General features: G+C 40.1%; 1 protein-coding gene across 1 annotated transcript in view; it reads right to left on the bottom strand.

Moving 5' to 3' along the window:
* ANKRD44 (ankyrin repeat domain 44) overlaps positions 1 to 26,856 on the bottom strand; it is a 400,403-nt gene that overhangs the window by 7,963 nt on the left and 365,584 nt on the right. Inside the window, exons 17-23 of the mRNA XM_006862012.1 lie at positions 14,823 to 15,024; positions 10,273 to 10,360; positions 9,030 to 9,147; positions 7,126 to 7,342; positions 4,058 to 4,145; positions 2,974 to 3,057; positions 784 to 929 (exon numbers count right to left, since the gene is read on the bottom strand). Of these exons, the coding sequence (XP_006862074.1) occupies positions 784 to 929; positions 2,974 to 3,057; positions 4,058 to 4,145; positions 7,126 to 7,342; positions 9,030 to 9,147; positions 10,273 to 10,360; positions 14,823 to 15,024 (943 nt within the window). The remainder of the gene's footprint in view (positions 1 to 783; positions 930 to 2,973; positions 3,058 to 4,057; positions 4,146 to 7,125; positions 7,343 to 9,029; positions 9,148 to 10,272; positions 10,361 to 14,822; positions 15,025 to 26,856) is intronic.

Genomic DNA, 26,856 nt, shown 5'->3' with positions numbered 1-26,856 from the left:
TTATAGAAATCATATTTCATTGGTCTGTTTTTCTTTTTAAAGGAGCAATTTATTGCCATATTTATTACATCCAAATACAGTTGAGGGCACTGACTTTGTCTTTACAGTTTTATTATGTCCAATTAAAATGATTCTTTGTTATATTTCGTTTCTAAATATTAAGAAATTTCACCGCAGAAAGGTTGGCTCATTTTTACAAAGGTGCACTAATAGTCAAGTAACAGGAAACTGAAGAAAATTGAGCAAATACAGTCAGGTGTCTTATGTAAAACTGTTAGTGGTCTTTTTTTTTTACATGTGTAAACTAAGAGAAAGGAGCTCTGGTAGCGTAGTGGTTACAAATCGGGCTGCAAACTGCAAGGTCAGCAGTTCAAAGCTACCAGCTGTTCTGTGGGAGAAAAATGAGGCTTTTTGCTCCCATAAAGATTTACAGCCTCAGAAACCCTATGCAGGGTCGCTATGAGTCAGAACTGACTCCACGGCACATAACAACAACAGTACTATGAGAAGGGGCCCTGGTGGTACAGTGGTTAAAGTACTTTGCTGCTAACTGGAAGGTCAGTGATGTGAATCCATTTCCTTGGCAAAAAGATGAAGCAGTTTGTTTTCATAAAGATTTATAGCCTAGGCAACCCCATTCTACTCTGTCCTAAACGGTCCCTAGGAGTCTGAATGAACCCAGTGGCAGTGGGGTTTTGATACAAGTGATCAGTGAATTCTGGATTTTATGTCGTTTTGATTTTGAGTGAGTATGAGTACAAAGTCCCCATGGCAAGTACCTACCCACAGCGCCTGCCTGCCCGTTCTCAGCAGCCGTCATAAGTGCTGTCTTCCCTGAATTGTCCGCTGCGTTCACTTGAGCATTGTGTCGCAAAAGAAGCTGCAAGCACTCCACATGGTCAGCGTAGGCTGCCGCATGAAGTGGTGTTCTAAAAATTGAAAACAGGATGATTTGGTTTCCTTAACTAGAACACACCTTCTTTGAGAAACATGGGCAGGGTGTTGTCCAAAGGATTTAGAATGGCTCAGTATCTAGGAACAATGATCAAAATCTCTCTGAAGGTTACACAGAGTGAACGCTGAGATATCCTGTGTGACTGGTACCCTGTAGATTCAGGGAGGTACGTGTGAGGGAGCTTCAAAAAGTTCATGGAAAAAAGGAATGAAAAGATAATGGAATTTTTCCATGAGCTCTTTGCAGCCTCCTCTTCTATGGTGACTCTGATCATGGATTTATCATAATTAAAAGCAGTTACTCTCCAGTTGATTCGTGTTCATTGTGACACCAGGGGTGTCTGAGTAGAGCTGGGCTCCACAGGATTTCCAGAAGCTGATTTTCGAGAAGTAGACTAGCCCTTTTTCCCAAGGTCCCTCTGTGTAAGCCTGAACCTCCAACCTCTTGGTTAAGAAGTGACTGTGCTAATTGTGTGCATCACTCAGGGACTCCTTACTATCTCTACTAATCCTTTAATCTTGCTTTTCCCAATTTTGAAAATATCTTCTAACAAAAGGTACCGAAGATGCAGTTAACAGTCAAGATCAATGGCTCAAACCTAACAGCTGCTTCTCTGAAACCCTATACGGTGTCACTATGAGTTGGAACTGACTGGAAGATACTTAACAACATAGCAGTTTCTTGGATTTCTTTTTCTACCCTACTTGTCACCTATTACACTGTTTCCTTTTCCTTTTATCTTCTACCATATTTACCTCCCTTAATATGCATACTTCAAACCCTTTCCTTCAGCAAGATAACCCTTTAATCTTGAGTTACCAGCGACTCCTTTCTTATCTTTGATACTTTTTATTAGAAGACAGTTTCAAAATTAAGCCTTTAATTTATAGATATTGGCTCTTTACATGTTAAGAAAACAAAAGGCTATGTCACCTAATGTAAACAGTAGATTTCTTTGAAAGGATAATTGCCATTCACTTGGAAACTCTCTATAGAGTCACTATGAGTTGGAACAGTCTTCACAGCGTACCACCAGCGCCATCAAAACTAAAAACTATTCACTTTTGATCAAGTATTTCTGGATCTCCTGGGTGATACAAACAATTAATGCACTCAGCTGTTAGTTAAGGGTTAGAGGTTCGAATTCACCTAGAAACACCTCAGAAGAAAGCTCTGGCAATCTACTTCAGACAAATCTGCCATTAAAAAACTATGGAGTACAGTTATACTCTGACATATGCAGGTTTCCATGAATCAGAACTGACTCAATGGCAACTGTTGTTGTTGGTGTTAAGGACTGTCGAGTTGGTTCTGCAGTACAGTGCTTATCCTACAGTGCCACACCAGGACCCCCAATGGGATGTGGGAATTTCTCTTCGAGGACTCTCTGTCTTCCAAGTATACTTGATCATGTGTACAGACACATGTACTAGAATGTTCATTGCACCATAATTTGTAATAGCAAAGTGCTGGGATCAACCTAAATGTTCTTCAGTAAAAAGCAGGCTGTGTAAATGACAGTATATCCATTCAATGAAATAATAATGCAATTTAAAAAAGAATGTGACAAATCTACATGTTTTGTCTAAGATACATTAAAGCAGAGCACTGACATAAGATGCTCCCAATTTTTATAAAAATACATATGCATATATACCAGGGTTCCAAAGAGTTGGTGGAAAATTTCCATTATTTTTAAATTCCATTTTACCACAAACTTTTTGAAGCCCCCTTATACTTCTATATGTCTGTAGAGATGTCTAGGAATTATTTGGGTGAATAAGACAATCTAGAAAAAAGTTTCCAGTGGTAACATCTAGGGAAGAAGCTAGTGTTTCTGGACTAATGGGGAAATTGCCTTTAATTTTATGTCCTTCGTAATATTTAATTTTTAAAAGCCATACTTACATATTACTTTTTCAATGAAAAAAAAAAAAAATTCAGATGTTTTTCTGCAACCACAAAGCAGAGGCTAAGAATGATCAAGACAGAGGCATTAACATCTTCGGATCATTTACCTTCCTTTGTCGTCTCTACAGCTGACAATGCTGGAATCTATGGCCCCAAGTAACAGAGATGCACAGCTCTCATGATCATTTATTCTAAAATGAAAATGGATTTTAAATGTAAAATCTCACTCTCGTTAAAAATTTATATAGCCCCTCCTGTCCCATCTTTCTATGCTCTGTATATATAACAATCTGATGCATTTTTAAAATCTGCTGCATAATATCTGTGCTCTATTTATTGAATGGCAAACATTCTGCAACCCCTAGCACTTCTTTAGAAATCCAGGAAGGACTTGATTGCATACCATATATCTAAGGCACCATGTTAGGGCTTTGGGGAGTATGACATACAGGGTTCCTTCAGATTTAAAATCACACCAAACAACAACAATCTTTATAACTTTTTGATCCACTTTATGCCTCTAATACCTTTCCAATAGAATGGCCCAGAGTAAGGTGAAGCCTGGACTGAGTGGGTCTTATTTCCTAGAATGACCATGGACCCTGGATGAGCTTGAGCCTCAGGCTGACCATAGGCCACTGGTGTCCTTGCTCCCCAGGGTGATGGTGAAAGTTTGGCATAAAATCACTGGACACTATAAACTATAGCAGTGACTTCACCTGGGATAGTTTCAGCACAGAGCATGCTGAATAATGGTTCATATTATGAGACTGGAACAAAATTTACATGTACCAAATAAGACTTATGAAGTATGAAGAATCACAATACGTGAAATGTCTTCCTGGTATAAAAATGTCATTCAAATCATCGTTAAGCACATTGTTCTTAACCTGACTTGTTTTTAGGATCTGACAGACAAATGTAAGGTACATCTGAACAAGAGCTCTTCACATCTGTGTCACAATTCATTCAGTGCAGCCCTGAACGGTGGCATTTCACCAGAAGCTCGTGGAGAATCATTAACATTAGGGACCACACTTGACTATCAGAGCTACTTGTCTTCAGCAGGAAAATGGAATATATTGGCCTTATCTGTAATCAAAATGCTTTTTCCTTCCCTAAACGGCAATATCTCCATGTGCAGTTCCAAGAAATAGAGCAGCATCAATAAACCTTGCCATCTCTACTCACATGGCGCAGTGCAGTGGAGTAAAGGGATTACCAACGAACTTGCGAAAACATTTTTGCTCCAAAAGTACCTCCAGACAATTTTCATTACCTGTAAAGAATCAAAAAAATTAAGGGAGTTTCTAAGAAAGAAACTTGGTTCATTCCAACCAGCTTTTTTTCATTAAGTACTGCATTCTGCTATATGACTGTTCCAGAATTGGCAGATTGTTCATTCTCCATTGGCTAAAAGTCATAAAATGCCAAAATGTTCTTAACAAGGCTCACAGGTGTTCTGAGATATGATGAATACACAAAACAGTGAAGGCCATATGTTCTGGTGAAAGAGAGAGAGAGAGACAGAGAGAGACAGAGAGAGAGAGACAGAGAGAGAAAGAGACTTCATTGGCAAGCAGCATAATTCTTTGTTACTTTCAGCTCTTAGTAGATAAAAATGCCTAACATAGGCATGCCTTGTTGTTGTTGATGCTTAGTGCTGTCAAGTTGGTTCCAACTCATAGCAACCCTGTATAGGATTTCCAAGGAGTGACTGGTGGGTTTGAACCACCACCTTCAATCAAATTGACCTTGCAATCTAGTACTTATCATACAGCACCTGGCAGTTTTCCTTTATATGCACTAGGAAATTTACTTTGCACTCTATACAGATAGGTTTACTTATAATTATGTAGTGGTTACGAGTCAGGCTGCTAACCTCAAGGTCAGCAGTTTCAAACTACCAGCTATTCTGTGAGAGAAAGATGAGGCTTTCTGCTCCCGTCAAGATTTGCAGCCTCAGAAACCCTATATAGGGTCACTATGAGTCGGAACTGACTCCACGGCATACTACCACCACCAGTATAGAGGAGGAGCCCTGGTGGCACAATGGTTAAGGGCTTGTCTGCTAACTGAATGTCAGTGGTTCAAACCCAACAGTTGTTCCATGGGAGAAAGACATGGCAGCAGTTTCTATAAAGATTTGCAACCTTGGAATCCCTAGGGGGCAGTTCTCCTCTGTTCTCTAGGGTCATTATGTGTGAGAACCAACTTGACTTGGTTTGGTTTTTGGTGTTTTCTAGCATAGAGGGGAAGACAGAAAACAACATTTGAGATAATGCATGCGAAAAGGCTCTGATGATAAAATATTGCATAAATACTTTAAATGACCCAAGAACAGTGCCAGGCACGTCACAGACACCAAATAAATATTTTTGAATGAATGAAAACATGAATCAGAGGAATTATTTTCAATAAAATGACAGGTGGTTTCCAAATCAACCCAGTTTGAATTAACCAAAATCTCATCTCTGTCACTTTATTCATTACGTAATCTTGGGCAACTTTCTTGAGATCTCTGAGCCTTGGGTTCCCACACTAAAATGGAATTAGGGATCCCTGTTCTACCTTCCTTACAAAATAATGGGATCTTTGCTGGATAAAGGACCTGAATGAAGTTTATGAAATATACAGTTTTACAGCAGGAAGGCATTGCTATTTAACTTTGGATTGCAGGTTGTTGTCCTGGGACCTCTTTTTGGTTGAGCTCAGTGCTAAATTACTAAAAGTTTCCTTGTGATCTCTCTTAGACTGATGCTGATTGGAAATGTTAAATATTAAAATTCAAGCACTAAATAAGAAAAGGTGAAACTTCTCTTAGGAGGATTAAGAAGCATGTGAAGTAATGACTATAAACCATTCCTAATGTCAGGGAAGTTATATCGTTTTCAACTACCACTGTTCCTCACTCACATGGTCCCAGACACTTGAATCCCCATAGGACTTATCTTAGGGCAGCACCTACATGTACCATTCCTTGGGGGACTGTGTGAATCCCAACCTAAGGGCCTATGCAGGTAGGACTAGGGTCCCAAAGGGGATTCTAGGAGATGGGAGAGGACTACATTTCCTCCCTTGTGAGCAACTGGTTAGTTTTAAGAGCAGAGAGACACCTCCATCCCATCCCAGGTGACAAGAACGTCAACTGGCAGGTTTGCCACCTGTCGTTACAGTTAATACTGCATCTTTCCAATCCTGTAGGTTCTCCACTGCCAGAGAGTTGGATCAATATGTGGGGTTGGGAGCCCTAGGAGCAGCCCTGGTAGCATAGTGGTTACAAGTCAGGCTGCTAACCTCAAGGTCAGCAGTTCGAAACTACCAGCCATTTTTGCAGGAGAAAGATGAGGCTTTCTGCTTCCATAAAGATTTACATCCTCGGAAACTCTATACAAGGTCACTATGAGTCAGAACCTACTCCACAGCACACTACCACCACACATATATAGTCCAAACCAAACCAAACTCACTGCTGTCCAATTCAGACTCACAGTGACCCTATAGAACAGACTAGAATTGCTCCGTAGGGTTTCCAAGGCTGTAAATCTCTATGGAAGCAGACACCTCACCTTTCTCGTTCCACAAGTGGTTGGTGGTTTTGAATCACTGCCCTTTCGGTTAGCAGCCTGATGTTCAGTCCTTGTACTAACAGGGCTCCTCAGGCATGTGTGCATTATAGCTTATATATAAATGTAACACATGGGAGTCCTGGTGTGGTGCTGTGGGTTAATGTGCTGGACTGCAAAGTCGGTTTGAACTTCAAGGTCAGCAGTTCAAACTCACCAGTCGTTCTTCGGAAAACCTATACAGTGTTGCTATGGGTTGGAACAGACTCGACATTTAATAACAACAATAACATATATAATCATATGTAATATAATCTTATATGTTCCTTATATATAAAGAAGAACCTTGTATATAAGTAAGTTGTATTATTATAATTCCTTGTGGGATCCCTGTTTGTTTTTGTTTTTTTCATGTAACTCAGAAGCCAATATAAAAATTGCCTATTTCATTGAATTAGAAGTTTTGATTAAGTATTATGTTACTGAATAACCAAAACTGGGAAAATGAGTTTTTCCAGTTTTATAAAACAGGATAGCTATGAAGGAAAACTATTTTAGGAAAACTCGTCTTGGGTGTTGAAATCTTGCTTTGCAGCAATAGGCTATTTCCTCATGTCTGATCAGTATGATACCAATGTCGGTGGTACTATTTAGGGAAACCCAGTGGAATCAGTCAAATCACCAGCAACTCACCGTTGTAACAAGCCCAGTGCAGCGGTGTGTAGCCTTGATTATCTTTGAAGGAACAGTCCTCTTCGGAAAGTGCCATCTGAAGCAGCTCACTCAGCCACGTGGCGTGACCACGAGCAGCTGCGTAGTGCAGGGGCGTCCTCCCTCTGGAATCTTTACAGAGAATTGACACTTCTTGTTCCAGCAGCATTTGCACACATTCCTCGTGTCCCGTCATAATCTGATGTATAGCAATTAAAAACACAAAGTGGAACTCAAATGGGCAGAAGACTCTGAAATGAAGCCATCAGCTAATTGAGTCTGGGCTTACAGTAAGCAGATACAGGTCTGGGTTTAAGGCAAGCAGACTCTGCCCTACTTTCGAGAACACAGGCAGGATAATTCCAATAAGATTCATAAAAGGAATGACTGTGAAGGCTACCATTTTGGAAACATCTCTTGGCTCTCCAAACATAACCATGAAAAGTATCATGATATAAGCTGAAAATAGTGGCTTAAGAAACAAGTAGATGTGGACTAAATCCTGATTCCCCCCTTACAAATCTTACTGTTGTTGTTAAGTACTATTGAGTTGTTCTGACTTAACAGCGACCCTGTATAGGGTTTCTGAGGAGCTGCTGGTGAGTTTGAACCACCGACTTTGCAGTCCAGCACACATCTTGCAGCGCCACACCAGGACTCCTTATAAATCTTAGACCAGTCAATTCGCCTCTCTGTAACTCTCTTGATTCGCTGTAAACCTAAAACCAACTGCCAGTGAATGAATTCCAACACACTGTGACTCTGCATTGGGTTTGAGAGATTGTAAATCTTTATGAGAGTAAATAGCCTCATCTTTCTCCCAAGCAGTGTGTGGTGGGGTGAACTGTCAATCTTGTGGCTAACAACCCAAAGTCTACCCCACACTGTAAACTGTTATAGTAATAATGACCTCACTTCTTGTTGGCATAAAACCTCCCAGCTGTGGTACTGCCCACAGGAAATGCCAAGAAATGCTTTGGACATTGAGCACTTAAGAGTTCCTCTCTGTTTCAATCGTCAGAATGTTTAGCACCATTGTAAAAATAGTTATTTTATGATTTCTGCTCTTGTTTCATTTAGTTGGTTTGACATGCTTCAAAAAGAAGTTCAACAGATGTGTGCAAAGAATTATTCACTAGGATATTTATTTCAGTAATATTTGTAAGAAAGGACAAATAAAAAACAACAACTGCATGACTATTCAAAACTGAGATTAAGTGCCACTGAGTCGATTCCAACTCATAGCAACCCTGTACAGGGTTTCTGAGGAATAGTTAGTGGATCAAACCAGCCTTGCAATCAAGTGTTTATCCTACAGCACTGCATTCAAGACTAGGAAACAAATAAATTACAACACATACACACAATGGAGTCTTAAGAACAAAGGCACAGAAAAATATTCAGTGACATGGAAAAAGTTTTCTCATAGACTAAGAAAAGCAGGTCCCAAAATAGTGTTTTCAGTATTCTCCTTTTTTTTTAATTAAAAAAAAAATTTACAACAGCAAAAAGATTAGAAATGTATTTGTCACCAAGTGGTTACCTCCAAGAGATAGAATTACTGGCTGCTGTGATTTTTATATTTTGAAATTTTTCTATGATGTAAATGCATTTTGTAATAAAAAAGCAGAAACAATTCTACCAATAGTAGGTGTTCATGTATCTATTATCCAAAGCTTACATGAAATCTTAAGGGCAGGACTTAAGAGTAGCTGCCATATTTTACCTTTGCAAAAGATGTTGTCTTTTTTTTTTTTTGTGGACAGAGGTTAATTGGTTATCATAGGAATCAATCTTTTTACTAAAAATTCATATGGGAACAAAAAGGTTGCAGCAGCAAGCTCATTGCAAAGCTACTTGACCAAAGCTCAGGGAGCTGTACATACCCCTCGGTGCAAGGCTGTGCATCCCGTGATGTCAACAGCATCTACCTTTGCTTCTTTTTCAAGTAACAATGAAACAGCATCGATATGGCCATATGCTACTGCAAGCATCAGTGGGGTTCTAAGTAGAGAGATAAATAAAGTTTTTAAAAAGGAAATTAAAAAAAACCACACAAAACAACAATTCATTAATTCCAATGTGAGGATTCTTTTTTCTTAACCTTGAAAACTTGCTTAATATTTTCTGAGTGTTTCCAATGTAGTACATGCTATGTGGAACAAGCTGTCTCTGGTCTCTAATGGCTATGCTGAAAGGTGGACCATTCAATAGGGTAGGGCAGGGGTAGGTTCACTGGAAAAGTGTTCATGTTAATCCTGTCATTTTCAGGACAATGGACCTAATAGCAATTGAGTGGGAAGCATGTGTGACAGAGACTCCTGCAGCTAGACTATCCTAATGCTGGACTTCTGTTAAGATTCAACTGAACCCAAACTGCATTGCTTTACTAACTCATACACATTACACCTGGGGTGAATCACTAGCACATTTTCTGCTCAGTGTTGTTTAATTTTTAAGAAATGATGAGGTGGCAAATAGGCCAATAGATGGAAAAACTTGCAGAAAAAAAAATCAAGCAAGGATAATAATATGAGGGATTTTTAAGAGGAAGGTAATCTATTGAAGTCTCTTCTATTGCCATTATTAATTTAAGAAATGGGAATGTAGCAGTTTCACAGAGAGTGACACAACTAAAAATAGGGAACAAAGAAGGGAATATAAAAGACAGCCAGGATACAAGGTCATAATCATAAAAGGAAATTCTTTTTAGTCAAGACATGCATATATCACATGTGAGCTTATATGAACACACATGTACACACTTTCTTGATATATTCTGGCACACAGCCACTTTGTAATTCCAGAGTCCTCACTCATGAATTTCCCCCAAATACAGACCCTCAGGAGTTCCTGGGTGATGCAAATGGTTATGCAAAACAGAAAGATTGGAAAGGTTGGCAATTTGAGTCCATCCGGAAAGAACTGACAATCTAATTCCAGAAAACCCTATGGAGCACAGTTCTCCTCTGACACACATGAGGTCTCCATGAGTCAGAATGGGGATGGTGGTGGCGGATCTGCCTTCAACCTGGAACACAGCGCCAGCCCTCCCAGCTGTTCAACACATTAGCCAATTACCCACTGCTTTTGAAATGCCAACCCAAGCCCAGATGTGAGAATACTTACTGTCCTTTGGCATCTTTCACATCAACCACTTCTGGGTTGTCTGTTGTTTCTAGTAATAACCGCAAACACAGTGTGTGACCATTAATTACTGAAAGAAAAAATAATGAACATTTTTTGAGAGACTAACATTATCTATCTCTCCAACACAAAATTTACTTGGACTTTAAATTGGTAGTTTTCATTTGTTGCTGACAGATACTCCTAAATTTCCAGTTGATGATAGCTTCTGGGCACAGCATGTTATTGTTGTGGTTAAGTGCCATCACGTCACCTCAGTTTGACCCTGTATAGGGTTTCTGAGGAGCGGCTAGTGAGTATTGAACCATCAATCTTGCAGTTCAAACCAACCTTGCAGTCCAGTGTATTATCCCACAGCGCTACCCCAGGACTCTGGGCACAGCATATTGGGATGTTTATATTACTAACCTTATGAACTTGACTGCAATATTGGTTTGAATGGCAAGGTTGGCAGTTCAAATCCATCAACTGTTCCTTGGAAACCTTACACAGTGTCGCTATGAGTCGGAACTGACTCAACGGCACTTAACAACCATCTTCCCCTTTCCTCCATTTAGGACACTTTGGTCTTTACCTTCCTTCCTGAACAGGAGGGGTTTTCTGAAACTGGTTCTTGACATCATTTGCATCTCTTTGTACAGGACTGATCAATGCTCCTGACTTTTCAGCTACTCTTTTTGTTCCTCTAAGAGAGTCACCAAATTCCATATAATCATCCTGTGTTAGCCCTGCTTCTAGCTTTTTTTTTTTTTTTTAAATAAGGAGGACGGAAGAGAGAAATAGAAGGAGGGGGAGAGGATGAGAGATGGGAAGGGCAGTAAGAATGAGAAAACAAAACAGTTTCTGCCTCTTTTTTGAGTCATTTACTGAACTACAATATTCCAGCAGTTCCAATTGATTAGCTTTAGAGCAAAACCTCAAGCTGGAAAGGTGTGTGTTATTCATCCTTTAGCCATGCTCTGCCAAACTCAGCCTGCTTGTTGATCCATTGGCTCTCTCCACAGACTCAGATGAAGCTTCTGCAACTAGAGGACTCCTGGGTCCCAGGGTTCCTTAAACCGCAGCCCATCAGGTCTTTGCCTTCCAGTGTCTCAAGCATCCTTCCAGTGGGACTCTTACTGCCTATCTTCTTCCCGCCTCTTCTCTGCTCTCCTCTCCACTGCCGTTTGTCCTCAGAACCCCTGCCCAGTGTGCTTCTTTAAGGAGGTGGCATGGGGCTGGGTAGCAAATGTCATACAATAATCCCTAGTGCAAGGTACTTTCCTCTAGCTTGTTGAATGGATCCAAAGATTTACCACAGACATGGTTTTCCACTCAGGGTGCCAGATGAGAACAAATGGCTTTAAAATTCCAAATGTGACCTTCTCTCCTCTCCCAACAGTGAGCACACCATAAAATGCATTGCGTTGACCTCGTGATGGGTGTACAGAGAGAAGGGAACAGATGCAGCTATGTTAGGCTGATAAAGGCCGTTCCAAAAGCCCTTTTTACAGTCCTTTTTATTGCCTGCCAGTCATGAGAGAATGCTAATTTAACAACGACACATTTTTTCAGGAGACAATACATGCTGGAATTCGCTCACATTCATGAACACCAGTCAAATTACCCAAGGGTCTAAAATCCACATTTTGTAGACCACTGCATTTAGCTCATTCTCAGAAACATTCTATTTATGTGTCTCAGAAGGACATTTTGCGAACAGGTAATGTGTTGTTGTTGCTGTTGTTTTTTTGTTTTTAAAATTACATTAAATCTGTTACTGCTGACGAAATATACAAGGAGCTTAATATGGGCCTCAAAGGACATGATGAGGAGAGAGCTGAGAGCTGCACATTACAGTTTTCATGAAGTGGAGGAACTGCTCATTTTGACTAGTTCCTCTTTCAGTATCAATTTGAGAGTCTTTAAATATGCATAATCATAATAATCCCAAGGAGATTTGTTTTTTGGCAAAACAGAAAAAGGAAAACTATCACCTAAGAGTATATCTTTCATCTAGACAGAGTGTTACTAGAAAGCAAATCAACTTCTAGTCTTTTTCTTTTTTTACAGTAGCTTTTACAATTTAACTAATGCCCCCTCCCCCCGGTAAATATTCATCACCTTATTGTAAAAGTGCAGCCACAGTAAAATTCTCCTGGACTTCCTACACACTCCCTCCCTCCACCCTTCAGTTTCCCGATAGCAAGAAAATGCTAACATCTCTTTTAGAATGATGGTCATTTTTCATGATATTCAAAGACCACTAATGTCACTGTAACTATATGTGCCAAAACCTCTAATATGCATCCTGGCTCCCACTGCTCACAGCACTCTCAGGATTTGAAACAAACAACAACAAAAAAATTGACTTCTCTAATTAGCTGAAAGAGAGTCCGGGTTATCAGATCTGTATAGCACAAGCTAAAGCTTCTGTATAGCAGACATTTTGTGGGGAACAGAGCCCAATGACAGCTTGTGTCTTTTGAATGAATGGCATAAGGAAATCCAAATGAAATGAGTCTTCTTGACCACTAGGGGGCTCCATTATATCACAGCCTACGAGACAGTGGCAAATGAGTGACAAGGATCATTCTTCATTGTTTACCTGTTTATGACCCAATTAGGTCTTCTGTATTGCCAGAAATTACTTGAACACTAAGCAGGAAGTTTGTCTTAATAATAAGTAATTAATCTTATGAAAAGGGAACTAAATTTAAACCTTATAATATAATACCAAGAAGGCTCAATGAGCAAGGAGAAGACTTAGGGAAAACGTTAGGTACCATTGAGGCGGTTCTGACTCACAGTGACTTCATGTACAACAGAAGGAAACACTGCCTGGTTCTACACCATTCTCACAATTGTTCCTATGTTTGAACCTAGTGTTGCTGTCATTGTGTCAAACCACCTCGTTGAAGGTCTACCTCTTTTTCACTGACTACCTTACCAAGCACAATATCCTTTTCTAGGCTTCTAAGAGTCCTGGTGTGGTGCAGTGGGTTAATGCACTGGACTGTGAGGTCGGCTTGAACCACTAGGGCAGCAGTTCAAGCTCACCATCCGCTCCTTGGAAACCCTATTCAGGGTTGCTATGGGTCAGAACTGACATGACGGCACTTAACAAGAAGCATTCTGGCTGTACTTCTGAAAAAACGGGTTCATTTTTCTGGCAGTTCATGATATATTTAACATTCTTTGTCAAAACATAATTTAAAGGAATCAATTCTTCTTCTGACTTCCTTCATAATTGCTCCCCCCATGTCTACATCTTTTCCAGTTACTATCCTTCCTAGGAGTCCTGGTGTGGCACTGTGCGCCAGACTGCACAGTCATTTGAACTGCAAGGTCAGTGGTTCAAGTGCAGCAGCTGCTCCTTGGAAACCCTATACAGGGTCGCTATGGGTCGGAATCGACTCAACGGCACTTAACAACAACAACATCCTTCCTAGGTCATCAGGCAGCAGCCAAGCTTCTTTTGTCTCCATATTGTTTATATTCAGTTGTACAGGATTTCCTCAGCATGTAGAGGGAAATATTTCTATAAGGTTAATCATCCAGGAAAATGCTTCTCAAGTACCAAGAATCATAAAGACTTAAAAAAACAACTATCTTTATTCTTTTGTTTTGTGAATAATGCATCATTTTACCATGTAAGACAATTATTTTATTTCTCCTTATAAGATGATTTCCTAAGCCTCATTATATTTATGTTAGCTGAGCTAGATACAGACTCTTCACATTACTTTCCTATCTGAGTAGTCCTGGGTGTTACAGCAGTTAATGGGCTTGACAATTAACTGAAAGGTTGCAGGTTCGAGTTCTATAGGTATCTCGGAATAAAGTCCTGGTGATCAACTTCCAAAAAATCAGTCCCTGAAAACCCTATGGAGCATAGTTCTAGTCTGATGTGGGATCACCAGAAGTTGGAATCAACTTGACAGCAACTAGCTTATGTATCTAGAAGTTTCTTGTCACAGTTTTATTTCACATGCAATGGAGAACAGTTCCAGAAAAGGTAAATGATTTACTGTTTGATATATAACAAAATACATTTTTTAAGAGTTGCTGTTTTTATACTTGATACATCAAAATCATAGCAAAATATCTCATGAACACCTTCAGATTGGCAGAGAGACACACTAATTGGATTGGTGTCTTATTACTGTTTTTATGAAACAGGCTTCGAGTATTTTTGTTATTGTTTTTCTTTAAAATGTTGTATAATTTTAATGTTTTGTTCTATATAACTTATTCTGAAGGTCACATTATACCCTGACTCTGAGTTCTGACTCTCTTTTGAGTTAGGTGATCGTATGAAGAAATCTGGAACCCATCTGGCCAGAGAACACTAATCATCTCCAATTGGCTAGCAGGCCAAAACTATTTTAGAAGCACGTAGATCTATCTAATGTGAAAAGCAAAGAGATGTTTAAAAACCGGGATGAAGGAAGACGCTGCTATCCCTTTTATTCAAACTTATAAGTGGGTCAAAGAATGAAGGTCACCAGAATCAGGGCCAAAACATTAACCAGACCCTTGACAAGACCTACCTGAGGCATGAAGTGGGGTTCTTTTGGTTACATTGTCTTTCACTAAGATGGATGCACCCTGGTTGAGAAGTGCTTCCACACATTCTGTGTGTCCCTTAAAGGCAGCCAGGTCCAGAGCAGTGCGGCCTTTCTCATCCCGCATGTCCAGGTCTACCAGGGACTGCAGAAGGACTTCCAGAGCTTGATGGTGCCCATTGTAGGCCTGCAAAGAAGACACTAACAACTTAAGTGTTCACTGGCCTCAGATCCCACAGCCATCCCTGTGACAGCCCAAGCCTTAGGTAGCAGACAGAGACCACTCTACACAGCAAACAAAAAAGAGGCTTTCGAGTCCCTTGGGATCATTTTTGAAACACAAGGCAAACCAGAGTTAGATTGAAAAATGAGATTTATATTTCACAGTTGCTTATGAATTTCTTCATGTTCTTTCTCTTATGCAAATAATTTGCTTCAATGGCACCAAATGTATTCATGGTGTGGTGATGTAGGATAAGCATTGGATTGCTAACTGCAAAGTTGGCGGTTCAAACCCACCAGCTACTCCTGGGAAACTCTATACAGTGTCATTATGAGTCACAACCGACTCAATGGTAAACAACAACCACACAACTTATTTATATCTACCAATGTAATGCACATGAACTGCTGATGAATTAATATATTCTTGAATTTATCTGTCCTAAACACATGGACGTAATTAGGTTTTTTCTTTTATTTTTCAGAAGACTTGTAAGCAAACCTGAAGGAATAAATTACCAAGAACATTGTGAACTTGGTTTTCAATAGTGGCTTACAGATCTGTTACATTCCAATATTTTGCTAACTTCTAACCATGTGACTTTGGCCAAGTTTCTTAATTTCACTTAAGAGTTTGTTTTCTCATCTGTAAAATGAGAGCAATAAAAGCTGCTTCCCAGGGGAATGCAGTGGTTAAAGTTAATTGAAGTAAATGCTATTCACTTGTTGGTGCAGGGAGGGGATGGCAACCATGTAATGAAGCAAAGTGTATGATTAGCTGAATGTAAAACTGATGATCTGCTCTGTAAACCTTCACTCAAATCACAAAAGTTAAAAAAAAAAAAAGAAAAAAAAAAAGCTGCTTCCCAGGATTGCTATGAAGAGATAAGATCACACATGCATAACAATATCTTATACACAGTTGATGCTTCTTTCTTGTTCTTTTTTTCCTTCTGCAGAAATAACTATTAGACTATAATCCATGTAGCAGCACCAAGGTAAGACCTACTATGGAGTTCTGGTAGCTGGTAGCATAGTAGATTACGAGCTGAGCTGCTAACCTCAAGGCCAGCAGTTCAAATCTACCAGCCACTCTTCGGAAGAAAGATGAAGTTTTCTGTTCCTCAAGATTCACTGCCTTGGAAACCCTATACAGGGTCACCATGAGTAGGGACTGACTCTATGGCACATGGCCACCAACTACCGTGGAGTCCTGGTGTGGCGCTATAGGATAAGCACTGAACTGCTAATCACAAGGTCAGAAGTGCAAACCCGCCAGCTGCCCCTATATAGAGTCACTATGAGTTGAACCAATTAGACAGCACTCGACAACATGAAAACAATAGTAGGTCTGTCCCTTGGGGTCTTCAGCCACCAAGTCCCCTATACTATTTTGCTTTTCTACTTGCAACTATTATTACTTTAGGCACGATTTACTTGGAAAAACATTTCTGGAAGGGATGTATCTGCTCAGAGGAAGAGAACCCTTTTGTGAATTCACACAGAGGTGATATAAGGCACCAGGGCAGGAAAACATCTCCACACATCCAGGTTTTAATTCACATGAAGGTGATGTAGTCCTCAATGCACTCCCAAGCTAGCATCATCTCCACTCTTTCTTTAACAGATACCAGCTGTTTTCCACTTCTCACTGCTCACCTACCACTGCCATCGTTTCTTGTCATGATTACAATAAATGCCTCCCTCTCTATCCTCCTCCCCCTATAATCTACTATTGATCTAGCTGACAGGTAAAGTTTCTTAAAACCCACAGCACCACACTGGGACTCCATATATTATATATAAAACATAAATATATAATATTACTTATAATAATGATTATTACTATTATTATTCAATAGGGCTAGCAGTAAAACATATATTTAAAAAATAACTATTTGTGGAGGGCCTTTTATGTGCTGCGTGCTGTTCTGAGAATTCTAGCATCTCATTTAATCCTTGTAGACAGTCTCATTTTACAGATGAAGAATCCAAAACAAGCCATGTTAATTAACTTGGCAAAGATCACTTAGCTAGTAAATGAGAAAATCAGGATTTGAAAATCAGAATTTGTCAACACTAAAATCCAGGCACTGTCTGACAATTTCCTGCTGTAATTCTATGTAACTTTTTTTTTTTTTTTAAGTTTTTATTGTGAATTGAGTGAAAGTTTACATGGGAGAGCATTGGTTTTGCACTCATCCTATTGTATTTTGTTTCATTACAATGATTACAAGCCCCTCCATGTACCATCAGTTAACAGTATTTCTTTCTCTCTATTCATTTTAGCTCCTTTTAAAAACAAAACAAAACAACAACAAAAAAACACTCAGGCATGTATAATAATTTACACCACCAAAGGGCACATTCTTCAAGTCTGCCTCCCGGCTGCTATCTCTTAGTCCCTCTCTTCCCATGTATCTAGAGTCCCCATCTCTGCCTTCATCTCTGGTATTGCTGCTTCTCTGGATAAGGTCTGGCATTCCGCTTCTGCTCTTCTCCCTTGATGGTCCTAGGGTCCTTTGTTTCTGTCCTGTAAGATTAATTACTCCCTTGTTTTTGTTACAAAACTACCTTTATAATTGTGACAGTCGCAATTAGTCATGGTAACAATTACTTACTATTGAATTATAAGAATCCTATCCCCATCTCTTTTAACCAGACCAATCTAGACAAGATGAAAACCACTCAGTAGGGATTCTTTCTTCCCCCACACACTATTAAACTAAACTCCCCCTGGAAACCTAGTAAGCCAATCACGTCGTGCCTTTATCGCCCCCTCATTTTAGGTAGCCAATGTCTAAGTTGCCTGTCCCTATCTATGCTGTGTACAGAGCGGTAGCATTGATACTTGGTGTGAAGACTCCTTCCCTCTCTGTTGGTATTTAGAGTTACTACCTCCATGAGTATAGGTCAAGTTCATCAAATTGTAGCAATTTACCCTCGTTTCCTTTATCAAAAATTATTTTGTTCTTTTTTATTTTTTTATCTTCCTCTAGTCAAGTTCTAGCCATCAAGGCTAGGTCAAATTGGTACTATCTACAAGTTTGGGTGCTCTTATGAATCTCCCCTCACTTCAGATCAGCTGGATGCTTCACTCTCAGCTCTAGCCCTCTGTGGCTATGTCCTTGTCCATAGGCTCAGGTGTCCCCAAGTCTCACCACACTTTGGACCAACCAGCGTTTCCTCTTCTCTGTCTTATCTCCAGGTCATTGGGAGTCTGGGGAACGTGGTTGAACTCAGCCCATTTCTTCATTGCTGCCTTTCCCCCTCTTCACTCACCAATGTGGTCATCAGCAAGCTTACATGCCTGCTCACGTGTTCCCTTTGAGTTTCAGTCTTAGAGGGCTATGTAAGTAACTTTCAAAGAAAATGATTTTTGTCTCTCTGCAAAGAGTTAAATAACAAATACTGAATCAGAAACTTGGACCCCATATATGGAGAGCTTTTAGTGTTGCTGTTGGGTGCTAACAGTTAATTCTTACTCAGTTATCTCATGTAATAGAGAAGGAAGCAGGTCGTTTTCCTGCAGAGCATCTAGGTGCTTGTGAACAAATAACATTTTGGATAGCAGTTGAGCGCTTAGCCATTGTGCCACCAAGGCTCAACATGGAGGTTTTTAAACTGGGTACTTTGTCCTGTAGGGTCGCTGTAAGTGACAACTGAGTCAACAGCACACCATGCTAACAATGAGGCAAGAGGTAAACTTCCAGCTCATTGCTCTTTTACTACATAAACAGCCTTGCCATTCTTGAGACAGGAAATGCATTCCTGTAAATCTAACTTTCTGATCTGTATGTGCTATGCAAAGTCTAACTACATAGATTAGTAACTCTTTATTGTTACCTAAGTGACTGCTATTTGAAAGGTTGGCGGCTTGAACCCACTAGCTGCTTGCTTCATGGGAAAAAGATTTGGCAGTCGCCTTCCGTAATGATTAACAGCCTTGGAAACCCTGTGGGACCATTCTACTGTCCTACAGAAGTCACTATGATTGGGAATTGACTTGACTTCAATGAGTTTGATTTTGGTTTTTGTTATTACCTAAATACTGCAGCAGTAGCTAAGTTTATTGATTAATTGCATTTAATTTTCACAACAGCCCATTGTTACGTTATTCCTATTGTACTAGTGAGGACCAAGAAGGGCAGAGATATTCCCTAGTCCAGCACAGCTACACAGCCTTAGGTGGTGGGGCTGGGAGTCAAGGCTCAGCAATTGTGGCCTTTGCATGAGTCCCTTTGGAAAGAGTGCAACCTAGCCCTAAGGTATACTTTACTTTTTATTAGTGTAAATTTCGAACATATGTAAAGAGGAAAAGACAGGATAATGAGTTCCCGTATACCCACCTCCCAGCTTCAGCCCTTATTGTCTCAGGCCATTCATCATTTTACACTTGGGAGCGCCCAGCTGCTGTGAAGGGTAACAGGAGCATCTACATCAAGGTGGGAATCAGTCTAATGCACTTTACTCGGGGCCTGAGTCTGTGGCCTCTATGAAAATGGACTTTGCATAATATTTCCTGGTGTGGTGCTGTAGGATCAGCACTGAATTGCTAACTACAAAGCTGGTAGTTTAAACCCATCAGCTGCTCCTTGGAAACCCTATACGGGTTTGCTATGAGTCAGCACACCTACCAATCCCCACTTTGAAAATTGTAATGGTAGTAAAGATATCAGCTTATGGAGAAATCCTGACCTCACACCAAAGGGCAATGAGCCCCTGTAGGAAGCAGCAGGTTCTAGTGGCTGCTTACAGAGGTTGGGTCCTTCAGCGCCAGTTACTATGATGGCAGGGCTAGTAAACATGTTCTTTTTCTGTCAATTTGAGGAAAATGGAATCAGCAACATATAACTGCTTACTGGTTTGTATATCCATGCATACATATACACAAAGCCCAATAATTACATAATTATATGTAATGAAGGGAAGACACCCAGGGGAAAGGAGAAATGTTCACTGGAAGGAAGTCAGCACTGCCCAGAACCACAGAGGAACATCTGACGCCACTTAAGTTAGGTGCTGACCTAAGGACTAACCTTTAATCCTTGCCACCAAAATGAAATGCACCAGCATATGTTAAAGAGGTTTGGCATTAACATAGAGTCCTGGCATGGAGCTGTAGGATAAGCACAGGACTGCTAACTGTAGAGTCGGTCATTTAAAACCACCACTCTTTGGAAACTCTATAAAGGGTTGCTATGAGTCAGAACTGATTGATACCACTTAACAGCAACATTAACATAAAATGGAGTAAACATTCTGATAATTAGGATAACATAAGAATTCCAACTCCATACCTTTTCTATACCAAACAAAACCCCAAACCAAACCTACTGCTGTCGGTTCAATTCTAACTCAGGGCAACCAGGGAAGACAGAGTAGAACTAGTCCACATGGTTTCCCAGACTGTATATCTTAACAGGTACAGCCAGCCTCATTTTTCTTCCACAGAGCGGGGCTAGTAGGTTTGAACTGCTAACCCTGCAGTTAGCATCCAATGCTTAACCCACTGCACCACCAGGGTGCCTTTATTCTACACCAGGCATTTAAAGATTCTCTTAAAAGACAGACTGGTGGAAACCCAGGTTACCTATAGAACTCCCCCTTGTTCCTTCTTTTAATCCAACTCACAGAGTTCAAATTTTGCCATGCATAAGCATTATTATATGGGACTGAAGACATAAGACTATAAAGACTAAACTTTAAGAGTTAGTTAAAGGTAATTATAAGCATACCTGATTATATTAGAATTTCCCTTTACCTCTACACCTTGGAACTTAAACCTGGAAACAAGCTGTATAACAGAGAATTTTATGTTATGGTTAAATATGGGAAGCTATTTTTTGGAAGTTATGCATATATCATTCTTGAAGTTTCCACAATAATCAAAATTGCCTAAAAAGGACTCAAATCGATAGAAAGACAAATAGATTTTTCTCATGTCAGCAGTCCATGATGGAAACAGCCCTATTATTTTTTATTACCACCCTAAACCAGGCACTTTGTAGGAATTCTAAAAATAGTTTCTACAATAATTAAGGGAGGAGAAAAACACACAAAAGAACCAATATACTGGCTCAAAGAGCATGTAATATTTTGGTTTTCAGGAAGCAGCCAGTTCAAGCCTTCACTGGAACTATTAATCAAACACTTAAAAACCTGTTTAAAGAAATATCTTTCCAATAACAGTATCTCATTAAGTTGCTTAAATATTTCGTAAACATAATTAATGTCTTTGAAGTGTTTTAGATAAGAACTAAGGGCAAAGAGGAGAGTGAATCTGAGATCTCAACAGAATCCATGAAAACAATGGGTCCATCTGGAAATCTCTCAACAGCTGGAGGCCTGCATTTGCATAGCCCTATTTTTTAATTTAATTTTTTCAAGTGGATGAAATGCTTATGAAATTCGTTGTGTCAATAACCCTGGAGACTTGAATCATTCAGCCAGGAAATAGTAACCCAAGGCAGGTCAGGTTTCTTGCAATAGCCAAGTTTTTGGGGCATTTGGTTCTACTTCATTGCTAGAATGCTTCCACCTAAGAAATTATACGCCTAGGATTTTATCAAGTTAATTGCTACAGAGGCCCCTGGAGAGAGTGATGCACATACTTGTGGGGTTGCTGAAGCAAATAATAATTTTTTAAGAAAGTGTTGTCATTTAGAGTGAAATAATAGAATAATTTTAGAACTAACCCATTGCTACCACTCTGGCTAAGATCATCACCATCATCTCTTGTTTAGATGTCTTGCTTCTGCATTTGTCACCTTCCATTTAAACCCAAACCAGAAGCTAGAATAATCCTTTCAAAAATGAAGGCATACCACGTCATTCTTGCGGTAACCTCTAAATGGTTTCCAATTTTGCTCAGAGTTAAAGCCCAAATTCTTACCATGGCCTATGAGACACTACATGATCTGTGGGAGTCCTCATCCTGTAACATCCCACATCTCATCCCCAACCAGTCTCCTCTCCAGTTATAAAGGTCTCCTGCTGCTCCCAGAACTCTTACCCCAGGGCATTTGTACTTCCACTCATAACACTCTTCCATCTCATGAAACATGGGTAGCGCTTCAGATCCCTGTTCAAATGTGAGTCTCTGCTATGTAAAATAGCACCCTATTTTCCACCTCGATACTCTATGGTCTCACTGATGCCACTTCATTTTCTCTGCAGCACTTGCGGTACTCATCACCATGTGATAGGCCATATATTTACTTGCCCATTTTGGAATCTCCACATGGGCAGAGGCTGGGGTGCATTTACTGCATCATCTCCAGCTCCTGGAACCCAGTAATGATAAGGATGTGGCTAGCTGATTGCACATACATGCCAGGCACCATTCTAAATGCTTTACATGCATGAACTCACATCATCCTCACCATGGCCCTGTAAGCGAGGCATTGCTATTTCCCCCATATCAGGGATGGGGAAACTGAGACAGGAGTACTTAGGTGCTTCGCCAAGTTTACACAATGAACAACTGAAAAGATTCCTTGGGATTCCTCACTCACTCACTTCCTTTAGTTTCCAGGAGAAAAACCATGTCCAGGTGAGCTGATAATGAGCAGAGTGTCATCTAGGACCTCCTCTCTGTGTCCTTCTTCTGTCCCTCCCAGCCACAGAACTACCAAAGTCCAACTGTTTGCAATGATTTAATTCTACCCTCTGTGACTGGAAATTCATAAAACTTTGCAGAGTGCCTGGCACACAGTAAGTATTCAGCAAATAATTTTTGGAGAAAAGGAGAAAAAAAGATTGAGAAGTTACAATGTTTGGATGGTGACAGTCTCTTCTCAGATTAATAGCAGGCTTGGCAAGACATTCAAAATAGTTTGCAGAGGGCATGAGAATTCTTAGATAACCTTCTAAATATGTGTCTCCAGAGGAAGCTTGTACAATGTTTGCAAAATCCTCTGTTTTGGGGAGACTTTCCCAGGACGATGGTTGAGCAGGAATTCTAGGGATCAGCCTTTAGAGGAAGCTATGCAAAGAGTCAAATGGTATGGCATTTTATATGTACAGTTATTCCACTATCCTGCCATGCTTCCACTTTAAATTCATCTCCAGGAGCAAAGCTTAATGCAAATCTCACAGGACTTGAAATGTGTGTGTGTTTGCATGTGTTCTAGGGGATGTGTTGTATGAGTGTGCTGAGGGGTATATCAAAAGGTGTGGGAATACGGTGTCAACAGGAGTGTTGATGATTTTGTAGTGAGACAGGTAATGAAGAGAGAACTCTACAGAGTTTTATTTGGATCTGGAATCTCCCAATTCTTGTAGGACTGCCTTGTTCTCTCTTGCTTTCCCTGAACACCCATATAAACATATTAATAAAACATCCCTGTCTTTTCTCTGAAATTTTTCATCACAATTTTCCGTCAGAAAGATACTGAAGAAGTACCAAGTCCTAATGCCCAGTTAAACATAGAGACCCAGACCCTTCCCACTCTTCCCAGGGTTCTGCTTCTGGGTTTCCTGAAGCACCACCATCTTTGTGGCCCTGGACTTTATGCTCACAAGTCAGTGGTACCCTGGGCAGGCAAGCTGACTGTTGCTGAGTCAACAAGGACTGGGGAAACCCCTGTTGATCAACAACTGTTGGCAGGCAAGAGTGGTGGGCGGGTTTCCCAGCAGTCAGCCCTTTGAAAAGTTTAAGGATCATCACGCTGAGTTCGTGTATTTTCTTTCAATTAGTGGGATGTGGAGAAGAAGCACTGCTGGTGACCAATTCAATATTTTTCTCTCCTTCCGGTTTTGTCACTACTTTTCTGTCTGTTTGTTGTACTGTGGTGGCTTGTGTTTTGCTGTGATGCTAGAAGTTATGCCACTGGTATTTAGAAACCAACAGGGTACACCTTGGTGGGCAGGTTTCAGCTGAGCTTCCAAACTAGACCGACTAGGAGGAAGGAGAGGGGGACTACTTCTGAAATGTTTAACCACTGAAAACCTTATGAATAGCAATGGTGCACTGCCATATGGCACCAGAATACTGAAGACTGAAATATGATGAGGACCACAAGAATACTGTCAGATAGAGTTCCGGAAGATGAGCCCCTCAGGTTGGAAGGCACTCAGAAAAGAATGGGAAGAACTGCCTTCTCAAAACAGAGTTGACTGTGATGATGTGAATGAAGTAAAGCTTTCAGGACCTTCATTTGCTATTGGGGCACAACCCAAAAGATGAGAAACAGCTGTAAACATCCATTAATAATTGGAATATGGAATGTATGAAGTATGAATCTAGGAAAATTGGAAGCTGTTGAAGATAAAATGGGGTATTGACCACTTTGAATCTGATAATCATATGTTTTACTATGGTGGGAATGACAAATTGAAGAGGATTGGCATCACATTCAGCATCAAAAAGAACATCTCAAGATCTATCTTGAAGTACAATGCTGTCTGTGATGGATAATATCCATATTCCTACATATCCATATACCTGCAAGGGAGACCTGGCATTTCTGGTGTGGCACTGTGGGTTAATGCTCTGGACCACAAGGTGGGTTTGAATCACAAGGTCGGCAGTTCAAGGTCACCAGCTGTTCCTTGAAAACGCTATACAGGGTTGCTGTGAGTCAGAACCAACTCAATGGCACTTAACAACAACAACAAGGAAGACCAGTTAATAACGACCATTATTCAAATTTACCTACCAACCACTAAAGCCAATAGTGATGAAATTGAAAATTTCTACCAGTTTCTTCAGCCTGCAATTAAGATGTATACATAATTACTGGTGGCTAGAATTCAAAGGTTGGAAACAAAGAGGAAGGATCAGTGGGTTGGAAGATATGGCCTTGGTGATAGAAACAATGCTGGAGATCACATGATAGAATTTCATAAAACCAGTGACTTCTTCATTGCAAATACTTTTTAAAACAATATAAAAGATGATCATATACATGGACTTCGGCAGACAGAATATACAGAAATCAAATTGACTATATTTATGGGAAGAGATGGTGGAGAAGCTCCATATCACCAGCTAAAACCAACCCAGAGGCAAAGTATGGCATAGACCATCAATGATTTACATGCAAGTACAGATTTACATGCAAGCAGCCCAGAGCTGACAACTTGGGTGAGACCAAGTGGTGAAACCAAACAGGGGAGTGAGAAGACCCACCACGGACTGACGCGTGTGGATATTTTGGATACAAAGGTGTGGACATTATTTTTTTGTTTTGTTTTGTTCTGTTTTTTGGTATCTTTTCATTGGCCTTTTGCTATCTGTGCACCTCCATTCTGATGACTGGAGGGGGTGGATGAGTGAGTGGACACCTCCCTCACCCCCACGACTGGAGGGTTCTAGTATGCATGCTCGCAGACCTCCTCAGATATAAAGATGCAGAGTCCTCATAAAACCAACTGGCAGTGCAAAATGGCCACAGCCAGCCCTGAACTGTTTATCACTAGGAAACAGGCTAGAATGGGGATGGTAGAGTGGGAAAGACAGACTAAAAAAACAAAACAGGCTGAAAGTTAAATCCTGAGTTATATCATAACAACCAACAGTGGCATCTTGAAATTTCTCAGGTGGCCTTGAAGGCAAGAAGCTGAAAGAAGATATTAAAGGCATACTCATATTAGGCTACAGACTTTTTTTTTTTCTTTTCTGTCTCTCTATTGTGATTATAGACTACAGTATCCAATTTTATTATTTATTTTTTTTGTATTGCTGTTTTGTTTTTTTGGTTCCCCCTTTTACCTTTAGAAGGCTGTTTCTCTCTCTTACCTAAGGAGAGACAGCAATTGCAGTCATATAGTCAAGCTACAATCACACCCTATAAAACCCCACAATCCAGGCAAGAACCAACACCAACTGCCATACACCAGGAAGGCAGACAACACCTGCAACGGTTACACTGAGTTAAATAATAAAAAGAGTGAAAAGGTAAGGCCTTCTCCTGATCTCCTGGAAGCAATCAGAAAGCATAAAAAATACCAAAACACACACTCAATTAAGCATTAAGGCCAAGAAGCAAAACAGATGACCATATCAGCACATGTCCAGAAACAAGATAAAGTGACTGAGACAAATTATCTGGAGGTTAACCTACACTCCATACTGGAAGATGGGCAGGCTTTGGAAATGCCTGAGAAGGAATTCAGAAAAATGATTATAAAATGTATCAAAACACTTCACAAGGCTGTTGAGAAAAATAAGGAAGAAGTCAGGAAAGCACTATAGGAATAATCAAATAAGATAAAGCATGGGGAACAATTCAAAACCAACAGAAAGAGGTCCAAATGAATAAAAATAGAATATCAGAATTAGACAATGCACTGAAAGGGCAAAGGAGTAGAATTGAAGAGATGGAAGCCAGAACTACTGAGCTGGAAGACAAATCTCTCAATACTACTAGGATAGAAGAATAAGCAGACAAACGGATTTAAAAAATCTGAAGAAGGTCTAAGATTCATGTTGGACAACATGAAGAGGAATAACTTAAGAATTAATTATTGGCATTCCAGAACAGGAAGAATCACACAAGTCCACAGAGGAGATAACTGAAGAGCTACTGGAAGAAAATTTCTCTAACATCCTGAAAAGCACAAAGATAAAGCATTCAAGAAGCTCAACAAACCATAGGAAGGATAGACCCCAAAAGAAAATCAACAAGCTATATCATAATCAAGCTCTCAAAAATCAAAGACAAGGAGACAATCCTAAAAGCAGCTAGGGAAAAGAGAAGCATTACTTACAAAGGCAAGCAAGTCAGATTAAGCTTGGTAGAAACCATGCAGGCAAGAAGGCAATAGGGATACATATACAAAACCCTGAAAG

The sequence above is a fragment of the Chrysochloris asiatica genome, unplaced genomic scaffold (assembly GCF_000296735.1).
Source record: "Chrysochloris asiatica unplaced genomic scaffold, ChrAsi1.0 scaffold00045, whole genome shotgun sequence".
NCBI lineage: Eukaryota > Metazoa > Chordata > Mammalia > Afrosoricida > Chrysochloridae > Chrysochloris > Chrysochloris asiatica.
Note: the sequence above shows the minus strand (reverse complement) of the source record. Positions and strands in the feature narration are given on the sequence as shown.